Consider the following 17,414-nt stretch of genomic DNA (forward strand, 5'->3'; position numbering starts at 1 on the left):
GACAGAGGGAGAAAAAGGAGAGTGAGAGAAAGAATGTGTGTATAAAAATAAATAACAGATGGGGTATGAGGTGGAGGTGGGGCATTAGTGGAAGTTAGAGAAGTCGATGTTCATGCCATCAGGTTGGAGGCTACCCAGACGGAATATAAGGTGTTGTTCCTCCAACCTGAGTGTGGTTTCATCTTTACAGTAGAGGAGGCCGTGGATAGACATGTCAGAATGAGAATGGGATGTGGAATTAAAATGTGTGGCCACTGGGAGATCCTGCTTTCTCTGGCGGACAGAGCGTAGGTGTTCAGTAAAGCAGTCTCCCAGTCTGCGTCGGGTCTCGCCAATATATAGAAGGCCACATCGGGAGCACCGGACGCAGTATATCACCCCAGCCGACTCACAGGTGAAGTGTCCTCACCTACCACCCCACCAGCCTCCGGGTCCAACATATTATTCTCCGTAACTTCCGCCACCTCCAACGGGATCGCACCACTAAACACATCTTTCCCTTCCCCCCTCTGCTTTCTGCAGGGATCGCTCCCTACGTGACTCCCTTGTCCATTCGTCCTCCCATCCCTCCCCACTGATCTCCCTCCTGGCACTTATCCTTGTAAACAGAACAAGTGCTACACATACCCTTACACTTCCTCCCTTACCACCATTCAGGGCCCCGAACAGTCCTTCCAGGTGAGACGACACTTCACCTGTGAGTCGGCTGGGGTGATATACTGCGTCCGGTGCTCCCGATGTGGCCTTCTATATATTGGCGAGACCCGACGCAGACCGGGAGACCGCTTTACTGAATGCCTACGCTCTGTCCGCGAGAGAAAGCAGGATCTCCCAGTTGCCACACATTTTAATTCCATATCCCATTCCCATTCTGACATGTCTATCCACGGCCTCCTCTACTGTAAAGATGAAGCCACACTCAGGTTGGAGGAACAACACCTTATATTCCGTCTGGGTAGCCTCCAACCTGATGGCATGAACATCGACTTCTCTAACTTCCACTAATGCCCCACCTCCACCTCGTACCCCATCTGTTATTTATTTTTATACACACATTCTTTCTCTCACTCTCCTTTTTCTCCCTCTGTCCCTCTGACTATACCCCTTGCCCATCCTCTGGTTCCCCCCACCCCCGACTTTCTCCCCGGACCTCCTGTCCCATGATCCTCTTGTATCCCCTTTGCCAATCACCTGTCCAGCTCTTGGCTCCATCCCTCCCCCTCCTGTCTTCTCCTATCATTTTGGATCTCCCCCTCCCACTTCCAAATCTCTTACTAACTCTTCCTTCAGTTAGTCCTGACGAAGGGTCTCGGCCTGAAACGTCGACTGTACCGCTTCCTAGAGATGCTGCCTGGCCTGCTGCGTTCACCAGCAACTTTGATGTGTGTTGCTTGAATTTCCAGCATCTGCAGAATTCCTGTTGTAAAGGTATAGATAGACTAGAAAACCAGCACCTTTTTCTCGGGTCAGCAGTGACCAATACCAGAGAACATCTATTTAAGGTGTGTAAGGGAATGTTTAAGTGAGGTGTCAAAAGGTAGATTTTTTGTTCACACGAAAGTGAAGTGAGGGAGCCTGGAACTCACTGTTGGGGGTGGTAGAGGCTGATCCAATAAGAATACTTAAAAGACTCTTAGATAGGCATATGAATGTAAGAAAATTGGAGAGTTGCGGGCTGTGTAGGAGGGAAGGGTCAGATTGATGGAGACCGCTTTGCTGAACACCTACGCTCTGTCCGCCAGAGAAAGCAGGATCTCCCAGTGGCCACACATTTTAATTCCATATCCCATTCCCATTCTGACATGTCTATCCACGGCCTCCTCTACTGTAAAGATGAAGCCACACTCAGGTTGGAGGAACAACACCTTATATTCCGTCTGGGTAGCCTCCAACCTGATGGCATGAACATCGACTTCTCTAACTTCCGCTAATGCCCCACCTCCCCCTCGTACCCCATCTGTTATTTATTTTTATACACACATTCTTTCTCTCACTCTCTTTCTCCCTCTGTCCCTCTTAATATACCCCTTGCCCATCCTCTGGGTTCCCCCCCCCCATCTTTCTTCCCGGACCTCCTGTCCCATGATCCTCTCGTATCCCCTTTGCCAATCACCTGTCCAGCTCTTGGCTCCATCCCTCCCCCTCCCCCTCCAACTTTCAAATCTCTTACTAGCTCTTCCTTCAGTTAGTCCTGACGAAGGGTCTCGGCCTGAAACGCCGACTGTACCTCTTCCTAGAGATGCTGCCTGGCCTGCTGCGTTCCCAGCAACTTTGATGTGTGTTGATTGAATTGGTTTATATTGGTTGGCAATAATTGAAACTCCTGTATGCCTAAGTCATTGATGTATGTCACAAACATCAAGGGTCCAGCATTCCAACATCCTTCATAAGGCTAAAATGCTCCATATTATCACTGTCTCTCTCCCTGAACTCTCCATCTATTGTCTCTTTCTGCTGGTGAGTGTTGATGTAAGTACAGTGGATTCTGGTTAATTGGGATATCGGTTAAAAAACTAATCAAGAAAATAGCTGGGATTTCCTTTATTTATTTATCACTATGCCACTTAAATGGGGCAGTAGACTGTTGCCGAACACCAGTTGTGTGAATTGTGTGGACTTGTGTGGCTGTTAAACATTGCACCGTGCTTAGAGCAAACAGATTTTAAATAGTGTTAGTTACAGGTGTTTGTATTCAAAAAGCAGTTATTTTTGTCACTGATGGTTGGTGAGAAATAAGCTGAAGGCAATACAGAACTGTTCTGCTCACTGCACTTTCGAGCATCCAAGCTTGGTGAAGACAGAAATGACCAGGAATGAAAATGAAACGCTTTCACTACTTCAACAAGTTAGAATCTACGAAGAATTTAAAGGTATTAACAATCATCCTGAATGTTACAATGAAAATGAAGATTTGGAGGATACAGTCGTCGAAAGAATTGTACGAGGGCAGTCCATTATCTGCATTGATTTTGTTCATTTAGTCAAAAGAACATGGCAGCTTACACTGAATGAATTCCTCCATTAATAACTATTAAGAAGTAATAGTAGCATTGGTAGTTTTTAAATTTATTTTGTATTTTATTTAAATACATAATTTGTTTCTCAGTTAAATGGTAGTTTATCTTTTTTATACCTTTGTAACTATTTCCATAAAACTTTAGCTAATTGGGGCAGCCGCTTAATTGGGCTAAAATATACTTGGGCTCGATGTGTCCCAATTAACCTGAATCTGTTGTATTTATTTAGGACTTTTATCCACTTTACCTGGCTCTAGGCAAAAATTGCCCCTCTGATCCATAAGAGGGCTTAATCTTTCCTGGTTACCCTTTTGCTTCCAATACACTTACAAATTCTGTAGGTTTATTCTTAATCTGTATGCCAATAATACTCCATAGCCCTTTTTGCTCTCATAATTTCTTTTATTTTAAGTACGCTCCTGCACTGTCTATATTCCTTAAGGAACTAACCTGTTTTTGGTTACCTGTATCTGTCATATGCTTCATTTCTATTTATATTTTTCATCAATATCCTTAATCATTTAGGATTGCCTAAGTTTGCTGCCTTTACCTTTCAAACTTATAAGAGGTGTTGGCCCTGAACTCTCACTGTTCCCCTTTTAAAAGACTGTATTATATTGTTTTGCCCACAAGCAGCTACTTTCAATCTACTTTTTGCAAACAAGAGAAAATTGGCATATGCTGAAAATACGAGAAACACACACATAAAAAATGCTGAAGGAACTCAGCAGGCCAGGCAGCACCTATGGAAAAGAGTACAGTCGATGTTTCAGGCTGAGACCCTTCAGCAGTCCTGCTAAAGGGTCTCGGCCCGGAACATCAACTGTACCCTTTTCCATAGATGCTGCCTGGCCTGCTGAGTTCCTCCAGAATTTTGTGTGTGTTGCTTCATCTACTTTTCTCAGGTCTTGTCTTGTATTACCTGTATATTTTCGGCAGTACAATTTTTAGTTATGATTTACAAACAAGAACGTTTATTTCTCGATGCTATGCTCAAATGAATTTATGAACTGTCAATATAGTTTTCAGTTGGAGAAATGATAAAGGATTGTATTTTGTTTTTCAATCAGGCAGCAATTTTCTGCAATTACGTATGTACAATTAGAAATAGAAATGCAAGATGTTATATTCCTGCAAAAGGTTCACAAAAGTGACCTTCCTACTTGGTTTAATATTCAGATATTCAGAAGAAGTTAAGTTTCTGCACTTTTCATAGATGCAGACTTAGCTTGTAATTTTTTATAAACCTCTTTAACAGTAGTACGTCTTAGTAACTTTTTCATAAATACAATGGTTTTGGCACTAATGTTTAACTTCTACAAGAGCAGAGTTACTTTACTCTTTGTGTTTTAGTTATCATTAGAAATGTTTTCTTTCCTTTAATTTATTGTTAGTTGGTTTTTCTTTTCTCTATTTCTTTCTGTACCTGATTTATAATTGATATTCTAACAGGCAGTTCCTGATGTAGACACTGCATAATTATTTAATAATTCTTGAATTTGATAAGTTGAGGAAATATGCAGTTTCTTGCCGTGTCATACTTGTCACTGCTGTCATGTCCTGTTAAGAATGTTGTATATATCAGATGATTGTTTGACAGGAACACATTATGCAAAACCCCACAGAAAGTTTATGGGAAACCACAGGTCTGCTCGGACTCTTGATGTTTGTGGCTCAGAGCAAAGTCCAGCACACTGCAGTTCTTAAATGAAAATAGAACTAGAAACTGACAACATTTCTGAATTTTGTGATGTTACTGCCGAAGTATCCATTGAACAAAGTTGGAACGGCAATATTAATCACTTCATATGTGATCTTTCAATAAATTGGGAGCTTTGTTTTAATTTAATTTCCTTCATTTATCATTACATGTTCAGCCTCTTTCTTCCTTTAAAGTTGGTACTGAACTGTCTCACAGCTCTGTGAAATTTAAAGGAACAATATGGAGATAATACAATTTACATGATAGGGGAAAAATGTTTGGATGTGGGCCAAATACTGAAGGTTGCAGAACAAATTAATGAGGCGGTTAAGAAAATGCCTAGATATTTGCCGTGTAAAGGGGGTCACTGAATTAAAAAAAATATTATATTATGTCTTTACAGTTTATTGTTTAGATCCCATTTGCAGTATTGAGCTGGATTTTGTGGTTGTAATGACAGTAAAAATACCAGTACCAGCAATCATACAACCATGTAACTGGCAGTAATTATGTGTAGTTAAGCTAGAAGCTGAAAATTGGTAATGCCCTTTATTTCTTCCCTTCATTAGTCAAGATTATAGAATATAGAGGCTCCCAGTTAATTGGGCCATCAGTTAATTGGGGCAGCCGTATTTGGGCCAACTCGTCAAGAACAAAAACTAATCAAGAAAATAGCTGGGGTTCTCTTCATTTATTTGGGACACTATGCCACTTAATTGGGACAGGAGAGTGTTGCCGAACACTTTCCAACTAACATTAGTCGCGTGCTTTTGTATGCTTGTTAAACACTACATCATGCTTAGAGCAAACAGTTTCTAAATAGCACCAGTTGCGTGTGTTTGTGTTCAAAAAGCAGTGGTTTTTGTCATAGATACTTAGTGAGAAATAAGCATTGAGACAATTCAGAACTGTCTTGCTCACTGGGGTTTCAAGCATTCAGGCATAGAGATGCCAGAAATGGTTGGGAGTGAAAATGAAACAATTTTGCTACTTCATCGAGTTAGGAACTATGAAGAATTTGAAGAGTCGTCTTGAATGTTACAATGAAAATGAAGATTTACAAGATGCGACCATCGAAAGGATTGTATGAAAGCGGTCTATTATCTGCACGAGTGTCTGTGCTGATTTTGTTAATTTATAGTCAATCAAAGAACATGAATTAATTCCTCTGTTGATAGCTGTAAGGAACTAATACACAATTTTATAGTACTATGGTAGTATTGATGGTGTTCTAATTTGTTCTGTTTTAATTTAGTTACATAATTTGTTACTGTGTTAAACAGTGGTTTGTCTTTTTTATACCTTTTTAAGTATTTCCATGAAACTTCAGCAAATTTGAGCAGCTGCTTAATTAGGTCAAAATATACTAGTCTCGATGTGATGTGCCCCAGTTAACTGGAATCCACTGTATGAGACCAGGAAGTTGTACCAGAGAGGAATACAATACTAGCTGTATAGCTAGTATCTCTGGTCATTTCTGCAGGGGAGATGTGGTTGCACAGGGTTGGTGCAGAAGAGATTTACAAGGGTGATACCGGATTGGTTAGGTTGGAATTGTTTTGTCTGGAATAGAAGCTGAGGGGAGACTGAATTTAGGTGAATTAAAATATGAAATACCTAGTGAGAGTAAATGGAAGGGTAATTAATATTCCCTAGCCCAGGGGTCAAAATTAGAAAGTATTCATCCAATATAATTGGTAGGAGGATTAGAGGGAGAATGAAGAATCATGCAGGACACTTGACCAAATTCTGGAAGACAGTAATAGGGCTGGATAGCTTATGTTGGGTTAAATGCTTTCCATGTTTTAACTTTATATGAATCTGTGTTGGATATTTATTGGCAGAATTGTAAGATATTTATGTTGAAAACTAAGCATCTTATGTCTAAATTTACACCCTGTTGTAAGATTGTTCCTGAGACATATAGTGGCTATAAAAAGTATTCACCTCCCCCCCACCCGAAGTTTTCATGTTTTATTGTTTTACAACGTTGAATCACAGTGGATTTAATTTGGCCTTTTTGACACTGATCAACAGAAAAAGTCTCTTTCATGTCAAAGTGAAAATAGATCTCTACAAAGTGATCTAAATTAATTATAAATATAAAACCAAAATAATTGATTGCATAAATATTCGCCCCCCCCCCTTTAATATGACACACCAAATAATCACTGGTGCAGGCAACTGGTTTTAGAACTCACATAATTAGTTAAATGGAGATTTGTTCTTAGAGACCTATGTGCAGTCAAGGTGTTTCAATTGATTGTAGTAAAAATACACCTGTATCTGGAAAGACCAACTGCTGGTGAGTCAGTATGCTGGCAATAACCATGAAAACAAAAGAACACTCAGTGCAACTCTGCGAAAAGGTTATTGAAAAGTATAAGTCTGGAGATGGATACAAGAAAATTTCCAAGTCACCGACTATCCTTTTGAATACAGTTAAGTCAGCCATCAAGAAATGGAAAGAATGTGGCACAGCTGTAAATTTGTTTAGAACAGGCTATCCTCAAAAACTGAGTGACCATGCAAGAAGGGGACTAGTGAGGGTGGTCACCAAGTTACGTGTGCCAACTCTGGAAGAGTTACAAGCCTGAGTGGCTGATACGTGAGAGACTGTGCATACAACTGTTGCTCGGGCGCTTCACCAGTCGCAGTCTTATGGGAGAGTGGCAAAGGGAAAGCCATTGTTGAAAAAACTCACATGAATTCTCAGCTAGAGTTTGTCAAGAAGGCATGTGGGAGACTCTGAAGTCAGCTGGAAGAAAGTTCTTTAGTCTGATGAAACCAAAATCAAGCTTTTTGGCCATCAGACTGAATGCGTAAGCTAAATACCACACATCATCAAAAACTCACCATTCCTTCCGTGAAGTATGGTGGTGGCTGCATCATGCTGTGAGGATGCCTCACTGCAGCAGGCTGTGGAAGGCTTGTAAAGGTAGAGGCTAAAATAAATGCAGCAAAATACAGGAAAATGCTGGAGGAAAACCTGATGTAGTCTGCAAGGGAACTGTGATTTGGGAGATTTGTTTTCCAGCAAGACAATGACCACAAGCTTAAAGCCGAGATATGCAAGAATAGCTTATAAACAACAAAGTTAATGTCCTGGAGTGGCCAAGTCAGAGCCCAGACCTCAATCCAATTGAGAATTTGTGGCTGGACTTGAAAAGAAGTGTTCACTCATGATCCCCATACATCTGACTTGAATAGCTTGAACAGTTTTACAAATAAGAATGTGGAAAATTGCAATGCCCAGATGTGCAAAGTTGATGGAGACTTATCCACGCTGTTATTGGTGCCGAAAGTGCATCTCCTAATTACTGACTCGAAGGGGGTGAATACTTATGCAATCAATTATTTTGCATTTTATATTGTAATTAATCTGTTTTCACTTTGACACAAAATAATGTTTTTCTGTTGATTAGTGTAAAAAAAAACCCAAATTAAATCCACTAGAACAACAAAACATGGAAACTTCCGGGGGGTTGGGGGTGTATAAAGAGCCATACAGTGCATAACAGATTAGTTCCCTTGAGATGTCCGGGGCTGATGTAGAGATGTTTTACTGTTTACTGCAATTAATCATGCAGTAATTAATTATTAATTAATCATTAACTAATGCATGATTAATTGCAGTAAACAGTGAGATGACTTTGCATTAGCTGTGGCAACAGTAGTTTTCTTCTAAGATCTTCATATGATAATCAAGTTGTTAAGCAAAGAGTAACATGAAGGACTGACATTGTAGAGCTGTTGATTAGCTGCTAATTTTAATCCTTTGCACACACACTTAAATACTTATTTCAAAGGATTGGCAAATGTTACTTTACATCACAAATCTAATAACTCTAGCCCTTTAATGAAGCAAACAACTTCTCCTTGATTAGGGATAGTTACTGTATATTTCTTATATCTGGCTTCCCTCAAGGGCCCTGTTTAGCTAATTATTTAAGATAAGCCTGTATTAACTATCAACCTAACCAACTCAACTGTATTGACAGCAGAGTCTGTCTTTCCCTTATCTGCATCCAAGCTAGTGTGACAAGTTCCTTAATTTCTGAGTAAAATATCATCTGGCTTTGTCTGGATACCAGATATTGCATTTGGAGATGTAAACTCATTTGTTGAAGCTTATGAGGAATGCTAATTCCTTTGCTTGTATATTACGTCCTTCTCTGTCCACAGTGTCTTGAATATTATTAAAATATTATGGAATTGATATTTTCATACCGTGAATATCCTATTTTATCTAACGGTTGTTGTACCAACTAACACACAGCTTAATTTTCAATACATAATAATGAATTGAAAACTTTAACTTAGATGCCCTAACGTTTGATAGAAAAATCTGTACCGCAAGATTACAATTGAGCTGAATATAGATGGGTCTGTTGGGAGTTGGAAGAGATTATGGAGGAGGGAGAGAGAGTGAAATTGTATTGGTTGTAATAGATTTTGGTGGTCTGGTCCATTAATGGTAGGGAGGTTGACAGATTAGTGAGAGGCTTCAAAGCAACCAAATATTCCTACTAAGAGTGTTATTGAACTAACAAAAATTGTGAAACCAGGATTATATTTAGTGGCATTAAATAGGAATAGAGGCTGTTTATAAAATTAAATTTCTGGATCTGTTAGTTACTGGAAATGTCAGTGCAATAAACACTGGTAAATTTGGTAAATTGGTAAATTTGAGCCATCTTCTTGTAACACCTTGAAGACATCTTCAAGTCATGTTGCAGCTGTATAAAGCCATCATCAGGCCACATTTGGAGTATAGTGTTCATTTCTGATTACCACATTACAGGAAGGATGTGGACATTTTGGAGAGGGTTCTGATGAGACTCACCAAATTGCTGCTTGTACTAGAGAGTATTGGTACTCATTTAATCTGGTAAATGAGACCTTGAATGCACAAGAATGCATGAAGCTGCAGAGTAGTGTACTCAGCCCAGTATATCACAACATATCCCTCCCTACCATCGATAAAAAACTACATGAGGCACTGACTCAAGAAAGTGGCATCTATTATCAAAAATCTCCACCATACCATCTTATTGCAGATCAAGCAGCATTTGTGGAGGCAAAGGGATAGTCAATATTTTGGGCTGTAACACTGTATCAGGACTCTAACTCAATCATTGGAGCAGTGCATTTTGTTACTGCTACACAGAATAGACACTGGTGCAGAAAATGAATGTGTGGGGTCAAGGCCAGTCATGTGACCTAATTTGTCTTTAATGATGTTGACTGTCCTTAGAGATTTGGTTCTGCACCCATACAGCCAAGTGGAAAGGTTCCATTATCCTTTTGACTTGTGCCTTGTAGATGGCAGAGAGGCCATGGGCTGTAAGGAGGTGAGTCACTTGCTGCAGAATACTGAGTTTCTGACCATTATAACCACAATATTTGTATAGTTGGTCTGATTGGATTTCTGGTCAGTGGTAATCCTCACATACTAATAATAGGGCAACTCAGCGATGGTAATCCATTGAATGTCAAGAATAGATTGTTCATCATTGTCTTGCACTGTTGTACTGAGAATGCCATTGGCCACTTCTTAGCCTATACCCAACATTTTACCTCATGGAGGTATGAGCTGCTTCATACGTTAAGGGATTGTGAATAGAATTGCCATTAGCCACAGATGAAAAGTCAGAAAGATTTTCCTGAATCCTTGCCTTTTTGGTTAACTTCCATGCCTAGTTATTTATAACACAGGTGATTAGCTGATCCAGCTGGCTCAAAATCAGCTTTTTACTCCAGGTAAAAACACACTGTCCTCTTGGTAGTGGTTGTGATACAAAATTATTTTTAGGTCCTTCTAATAGTGCAGTTTGAAACAACGAATGTGTCAAACTGTTGACAAATGCATTATTAATTATTGTGCCATTTTGAACCCAATGCTGTTTTAATGTGAACATAATCTCCAGAGGGACACTGAAGCTAGTTTTATTCAACAAAAATCAGCAGCAGGCATCATATTGAAACCCTTTTGGAGGAAGACGCTTGTTCAATCAATACTACATGACGTTTTACATGCTGAAGATCAAAGAAAAATTCTATATTTACAATGTATCTACGATGCTTCCCTTGGATTACATATAATTTTTACTCCTCCTTCATCATCCCATACTCTAAATACCCAAGATGAATGTTAATCAGCAGTCTGGTTTTCAATTAACTGGAGTCCACAGTTTAAGGAAACTATTGTCCAATCTTGCATTTTAAATTTAATCTACAATTCACATTCAGGTCTAAAGATTGGTTGCTGAAGTTAATCTTTTGCTGTTATCTTAATTCTAGAATACGTCCTAACACATGTTAAAACTTTGTATCTTGGAAAAAGAAGACTGTATTGATGCTAATCAATTTTTTTTGCAATATCCTTGAAACTTTAGGTTCTATGATATGTCATCTGAGTGCTACTGGACTGGAGATATAGCAGGCTGTGGGTAAATCAATACAAGGGGAGAAATCTATGTGAAATCTATTCAGAACTGTTTTGCCTGAAGTAACCAATACACAACCCTTGTGATGGTCGAGTGCTGTCATCATATGACGACATCTCTTTTTGCATTACCTTATGTTATCTTGCCAAAAGGATAGATTCAGATCTAATCTAGCATCTTAAATTTGCACATAAATGAGCTGCAGTAAACAATGCTCTAAATCTATTTCACTGCCTGATACATTCCACATTCTGCTGCAAAAGGGAAACCAATACTTTTTCAGTAAGTTGATCATCCATGGAACACATTTGAAGTACCTGTAAATGAGATGCTATCCCAGTAAGGCTACAGTACAGGAGTACGTGCATACTGAGCAGCACACTGTGTGTAGAGCCGTTGATCCAGTGGATCAGATTAAAGTTCTGCAGTTCAGGCAGGTCATGAAGACCGGTGGTAACTAAATAGCTAACGTGAAGGGACGGTTTCATAGATATATTATTAATGATATGACTAACCTGTCTAACCATCTTCAGGCAAAAGATAAAGCATTTCATCCTCCTGTTGAGGCTCACTATTCACAGCTGCAAGTCTTCAGTCAATTTAAGTCATTCAATTATATAACAAGAAACAGTACATGTATTTAAGTAAATGTAAGATTCAGCTGTTTTACAATACCTTGCAAATACAGCTTTTAGTATTATAATGCTAATGTGAAGAGGGTATTCTTTAGAGTATTCTATTACATTTCAGTGGCATGAATTGTACCTGACCAATTGTAACAAACTTATGAAGTACAAGTCTTTCCAATTGTACAGTTGGTTAAGTTTTGGCAAATGTAATAAATGGTAGTTTATATGTAACACCTGTTTCATTCACAGATACAACGGTTCTCTTCCAAATGGAGACAGGGGCCGCAGGAAAAGCAGATTTGCACTTTTTAAACGATCAAGAGCTAATGGAGTCAAGCCCAGTACAGTGCATGTTATTTCCACTCCCCAGGCTTCTAAGGTATGTGGTTAGGTGGATTGGTTGAAATATACTGTAGTTATTTAAAATGTAGTAGTAGGCTGCATTTTAATTACTAACTTATTTCTTCCCCCCTAAATTATATTTCCTTCTGCTGACTTAAACATTTTTCAGATACTAGAAATTAGTTTGTGAAGCATTGCATTTTTTGAATGCTGAATTATATGAGTTTTGGTCCTGATGCTGGGGTTTAACCTGAAACACCAACGATTCCTTTCCTTTGACAGATGCTACTTAACTGAACAGTTCTTTCAGCAGATTGTTTGTTGCTCTACATTCCATTATTTGCAATCTCATATCTCTCATTTGAACTACTATGTTTTTAAAAATGTTAGTCATAGGAACATTGTTATTCTGTTCATGTTGGAAACAGTAGCCAGGAATCCATCAGATGATGATTGTATGTTCTTAGATCCTATCTTTCAAAGCATGCAGGGAACAACTTTCTTACCTCTAGCTTTTGGAAAATCAATATAATTAAAAGTTAGGTCTTTCCTATGTTAGTGGCTATAGAAATCTGCATCGGTGCCTAGATTGTCTCCTAATATAGGTCATGGTCACTGTCATAATGAACTTTCTAGCCTTTAGGTAATTTTAAACTGAATGACTAGTCTCAGCTAAGTATCATAGTTGGATGCACTCTGCTGCATTGAAGAGGCAACTGAAGCTGATTGTTCACTTTCCCTCGAGCAGAGACTTATTTCTGGTGCCACGTGCTAGTGAATATAGGAAAAGGGCAAGTGCCTGGTTGAAGAGATGGTGCAGAAGGAAGGTCTTTAGAATTCTGGATCACTGTTACCATTCGTAGGGAAGTTGGAACCTGTAAAAGCCAGATTATATATGAACTGCATTTGGTCCAACATCCTTGCGGTTTTAGGGGTGGGGGGTTTCATAGTGTTGTTGGGGAGGCTTTAAAATAATGTGGCAGGGATTGATATACAGAGTACGAGTGTATTTTGGGATGAGACAAATATAGAAAGAAAAATAATTCAATTTAGTAGGCACACGAGAGGAATGTGAGGCTGGGCCGTATCCATTTCAACACAAGGAGCCTAACAAGTATGACAGATGAATTGTTCCTAAGCTCCACCTGTATGGCTTCTTGCTTCAGTAGTGTGTGACATGGATAGCAATCCTGTGATCACCACCCTGGTCTTTTAATTAAACACCTCACTCCCTAAACTCACTTTGCAGGAGCTCATTATTCCTACTACTAGATATAAAACATATTTGTATGCTATAGAGGACACCATATGACTGCCACTTTATGGTGTTCTCTGTTGTAAGTTGGAGGAAGTCCATTTTAACCTGGAAAATCTGTATGGGTCCCTGGAAAATGAAAGGGTATTTGTCATAGAGCAATGCAGCACAAAAGAAGGCCCATCAGTCCAATGTAGCCATGCCGATCAAGATGCCCATTAAGCTGGTTCCATTTGCCTGCATTTGGCCAATGTTCTTCTAAACCAATGATTCCCAAACTTTTTTGGGTTTCTGCCCTCTTGGCTCCCAGACCATTTCCCCAGCATCCCCCTTTCCTTTTCTGGCCATTACATAAAAACGGTAAAGAATTTTGATTTGCAGTACACAGTGAAAGAAAATAGTGACTGAAAATTCAAAGCAATGACAAATAATTGCAAATATTATTCAAACATATTTAAATCTACAAATACATTTATTTATTTTATTTAATTACAGTAAAGACAATTTTCATTAACGATTCTAGAGTATCCATTAGTAGTTCAACTATTTACTGCTGCATTGCTTTTACACCTTTGAATGAGATGGATGGGTTTGGTGCAGTGGTATCAGCCTCTCAGCATTAGGCTGAATGTCACTCAGAAGGAGTCTTAGATCCTCACGTTCAGTGATTTGCAGTTTGTTTCATTGCTTTGAAAGAAGTTGGGCGACTGCACTGAAGCTGTACTCCACTAAATATGATGTTGAAAAGGCAATGAAGTACACCTAGACCCTTTTCAGTGCAGTCACAGGGTAGCGTTCAAAGATTTTCTTTCTGTAAGCAAAAGTCTTGATATGATTTTTTCGATCTGTGGCTTTAGCTCAAAGTAATTTTGTAGCGAGATCAATTCTTCCATTCTCCTGTTAATTCCTTATTTATAAGTGTTCAGGAATGGATTTATTACCCATTCTCGAATTTGGATCAAGAGAAGATCCTGAAATCTCTTTGACATGTCTTTATGCACCACACCCAGGTGGGCACAATATACTCGAAGATTGTCATCTGGTATTCTTTTTTCACTTCCAACTCAGGCTGGAAATTGGAAAAGATCATGTTGGCCAATGTTGCACTTAAATAGGATTAACATGGACAGAAATGTGGAGATGACTGATTTGACTTTGATAAGTATCTCACCATTTCCTTGCAAATGAAAATTGATTTAATTAAACCTTGAATAATTCTGACAAATAAGCAATATCATGCTTGATGTTCTTAAGTTGATTACTGAATGAAGCAGTTGAGTCTTCAAAGAATTTTAAAGCGTCTCAGGCTGTTTCATTTTGAGAGCGATCTGATTTCTGATTTTATTTACTGCTGTGATAACAGAATTTAATCATTTGTGCAGCCAATCACTTTGGTCTTTTACAACAAGATGTCTGTGAACTACACAGTTAGGTACAGGTTTTTTTCAAGAAAGTAATGAGTCCATGGTGGCACCTTGTCATTGATGGTGCCCCATCTGTTGCACCAGCAAGAATCTTGGTGAGTGAAATGTAAGTCTCTTTGAAAAATTGTTCAACAACCCAAAATATTGATTTAGTATTTATTTATAGTCCCCTTGAAATAAGTCTTGAACCATGCTTTCATCTGTTATGAAGTGAACATAACTAAGAAGCAAAGATTTGTTCCTCGGCAAAGTTGATTCATCCAATTGCAGAACAAATTCTTTTGTCCTAAATACAGGTGTCCCCCGCTTTTTGAACGTTCGCTTTACGAAACCTCACTGTTACGAAAGACCTACATTAGTACCCTGTTTTCGCTTTCAGAAGGTGTTTTCACTGTTACGAAAAAAAATTCAGCGCGCGATAAAAGGCAGCATGCCCCGAGCAGCCGCTCTCCCCCAGATTCGGAACTGCTTTGCTTTAACATGTGCCTGTGAGCAGCCGTTTGCAAGATGAGTTCTATGGTATCGGAAAAGCCTGAAAGAGCTCGTAAGGGTGTTACACTTACGGTAAAACTAGACATAATTAAGCGTTTTGATCGTGGTGAACGAAGTAAGGACAACGTGAGTTTGGCTTGTGGAAGCTGACGAACATGATATTGAAGAGGTTTTGGCATCCCATCACCAAGAACTGACAGACGAAGAGCTGATGCAATTGGAAGAGAAAAGGATAACAATCGAAACCGAATGAGTAATGATAAAGTACGACTTTAATCTTGAAAGGGTACGTTGGTTTAGGGGATATTTGCAGGATGGTTTGAGTCCTTATTAAAGAACTGTGTCATAGAAAAATGCGCGAGGCTCAGCAGTCAAGCAAGCCTTCCACATCAGCCACAGCAGACGATGAACCTCGACCTTCGACATCGAGGCGAGCAGAGATAGAAGAAGAGCTGCCTGCTCTAATGGAAACAGGCGACGAGATGACACCCCAGTGTCCCACCACCCCAACCCCCAGGCCACAGACAGATACCGATTCGCGGAGAATGCAAAGGTAGCCGGGAGGCACACAGCACATCTTTAAGAAAAAAGCCGAAATAAACATGCTAATTAACTAGGAGCCGCTGACACATAATTGTCGACCCAGATCAGAGACGACGCAATCGGAAATCGGCACTGATCTGGGCCGACAATTACGGGTGACACCTAATTAATTAGCCTGTTTGTTTCGGCTTTTTTCTTAAAGATGTGCTGTGTACCTCCTGGCTACCGCTGGACCCCTGCGTTCTTCACGGCAATGTATCGCTCAGCGGCCCGGAGGGTGGGGGGCCACTGCACCACCCCAGCCTGCGACAAGTCTAACACACCATCATCAGTGTGCTCGGTGCTGTCTTCCCGATTCCCGTAAGTGATACTACACTGTACATACATTATTTCTACTTTATATAGGCTGTGTATTTTTACGTGTTATTTGGTATGATTTGGCAGCTTCATAGCTTAAAGATTACTGGAGAGCGCTTGCGCGTGTTTCTGCCGAGAGCGCTTGCATGAGATTTTCTGCTAACGGCGCTTGCGTGCGATTTTCGCTACAGAGAGCAGTGCAGTAATGATTGTGGAAAAGTATTTCTACTTTATATAGGCTGTGTATTTATCATATCATTCCTGCTTTTACTATATGTTACTGTTATTTTAGTTTTTATGTGTTGTTTGGCATGATTTGGTAGGTTATTTTTGGGTCTGCGAATGCTCACAAAATTTTCCCACATAAATAAATGGTAATTGCTTCTTCGCTTTATGACATTTCAGCTTATGAACCATTTCACAGGAACGCTTTACCTTTGGATGGCGGGGGAAACCTGTACACTGTACGATGTGCCTTCTACATTCTCAGACATTTCATCTATTCACCTTTGAACAGAATTGTCATTGAGTGGAATCATTTTAATTATTTGGTCTGGTGACTTGTGCAAAACTGTACTCAGAACTTCTACTGGCAGAATCAGTTCTTCTCCAATTGTACAGGGCTTTCTGGATTTAACAAAGAGCAATGAAATGTATAAAGCATGTAAACCATTACTGTTTTGTTGTGTAGTGCTGGCAAAGCAGAGTCTTAGAGAACAGTGGGTTAACAAGAGGTGAAGTGATTATGAAATCATTGTAATTAATTATGAGGCACTGAGATTAAATGCTTATAATAAGTGATTCATTTCTTAAATTAAGACTGTAATCCCTCAGCTACTACCCCTTGCTACCAAGCACCCCCCACTGCTCTCTTTATCTTTTTCATCCACTTAGAAGCTTTCACTGCCCGGGGGGTATTATCACCCATGTGGGGAACCACCTTTCTAAGCGTTTCCAATCCATGTACCTGACCATGTGTCTTTTAAATGTCGTTATACTATGGTTACAATGAGGGCTAATATGAGAAAGGGAACAAATAGAGAGTGAAGGGAGAAAATGGATGCCAAGGAAAGAATAGTTTTTTAAAAATTCTAAAATATGAGTAAGGTGGGGAGGTGTTGTTGAGGGGAAGATGTGCCTGGTAATAGCATGTTAGTGAAAGTTCCAGAAATTATGGTGGATGATCTGGTGAATATAGAGGCGG

The 17,414-nt window shown here is 39.5% G+C and overlaps 1 protein-coding gene across 3 annotated transcripts in view; it reads left to right on the forward strand.

The window, feature by feature from the left end:
- The window catches only part of LOC134347148 (E3 ubiquitin-protein ligase pellino homolog 2), a 145,186-nt gene that overhangs the window by 88,115 nt on the left and 39,657 nt on the right, over positions 1 to 17,414 (forward strand). For all 3 annotated transcript variants that reach the window (XM_063049341.1, XM_063049350.1, XM_063049362.1), the window contains exon 3: positions 12,047 to 12,176. In XM_063049341.1, coding sequence (XP_062905411.1) covers positions 12,047 to 12,176 — 130 coding nt within the window. The remainder of the gene's footprint in view (positions 1 to 12,046; positions 12,177 to 17,414) is intronic.

This window comes from Mobula hypostoma, chromosome 1, assembly GCF_963921235.1.
Source record: "Mobula hypostoma chromosome 1, sMobHyp1.1, whole genome shotgun sequence".
Taxonomy (NCBI): Eukaryota; Metazoa; Chordata; class Chondrichthyes; order Myliobatiformes; family Myliobatidae; genus Mobula; species Mobula hypostoma.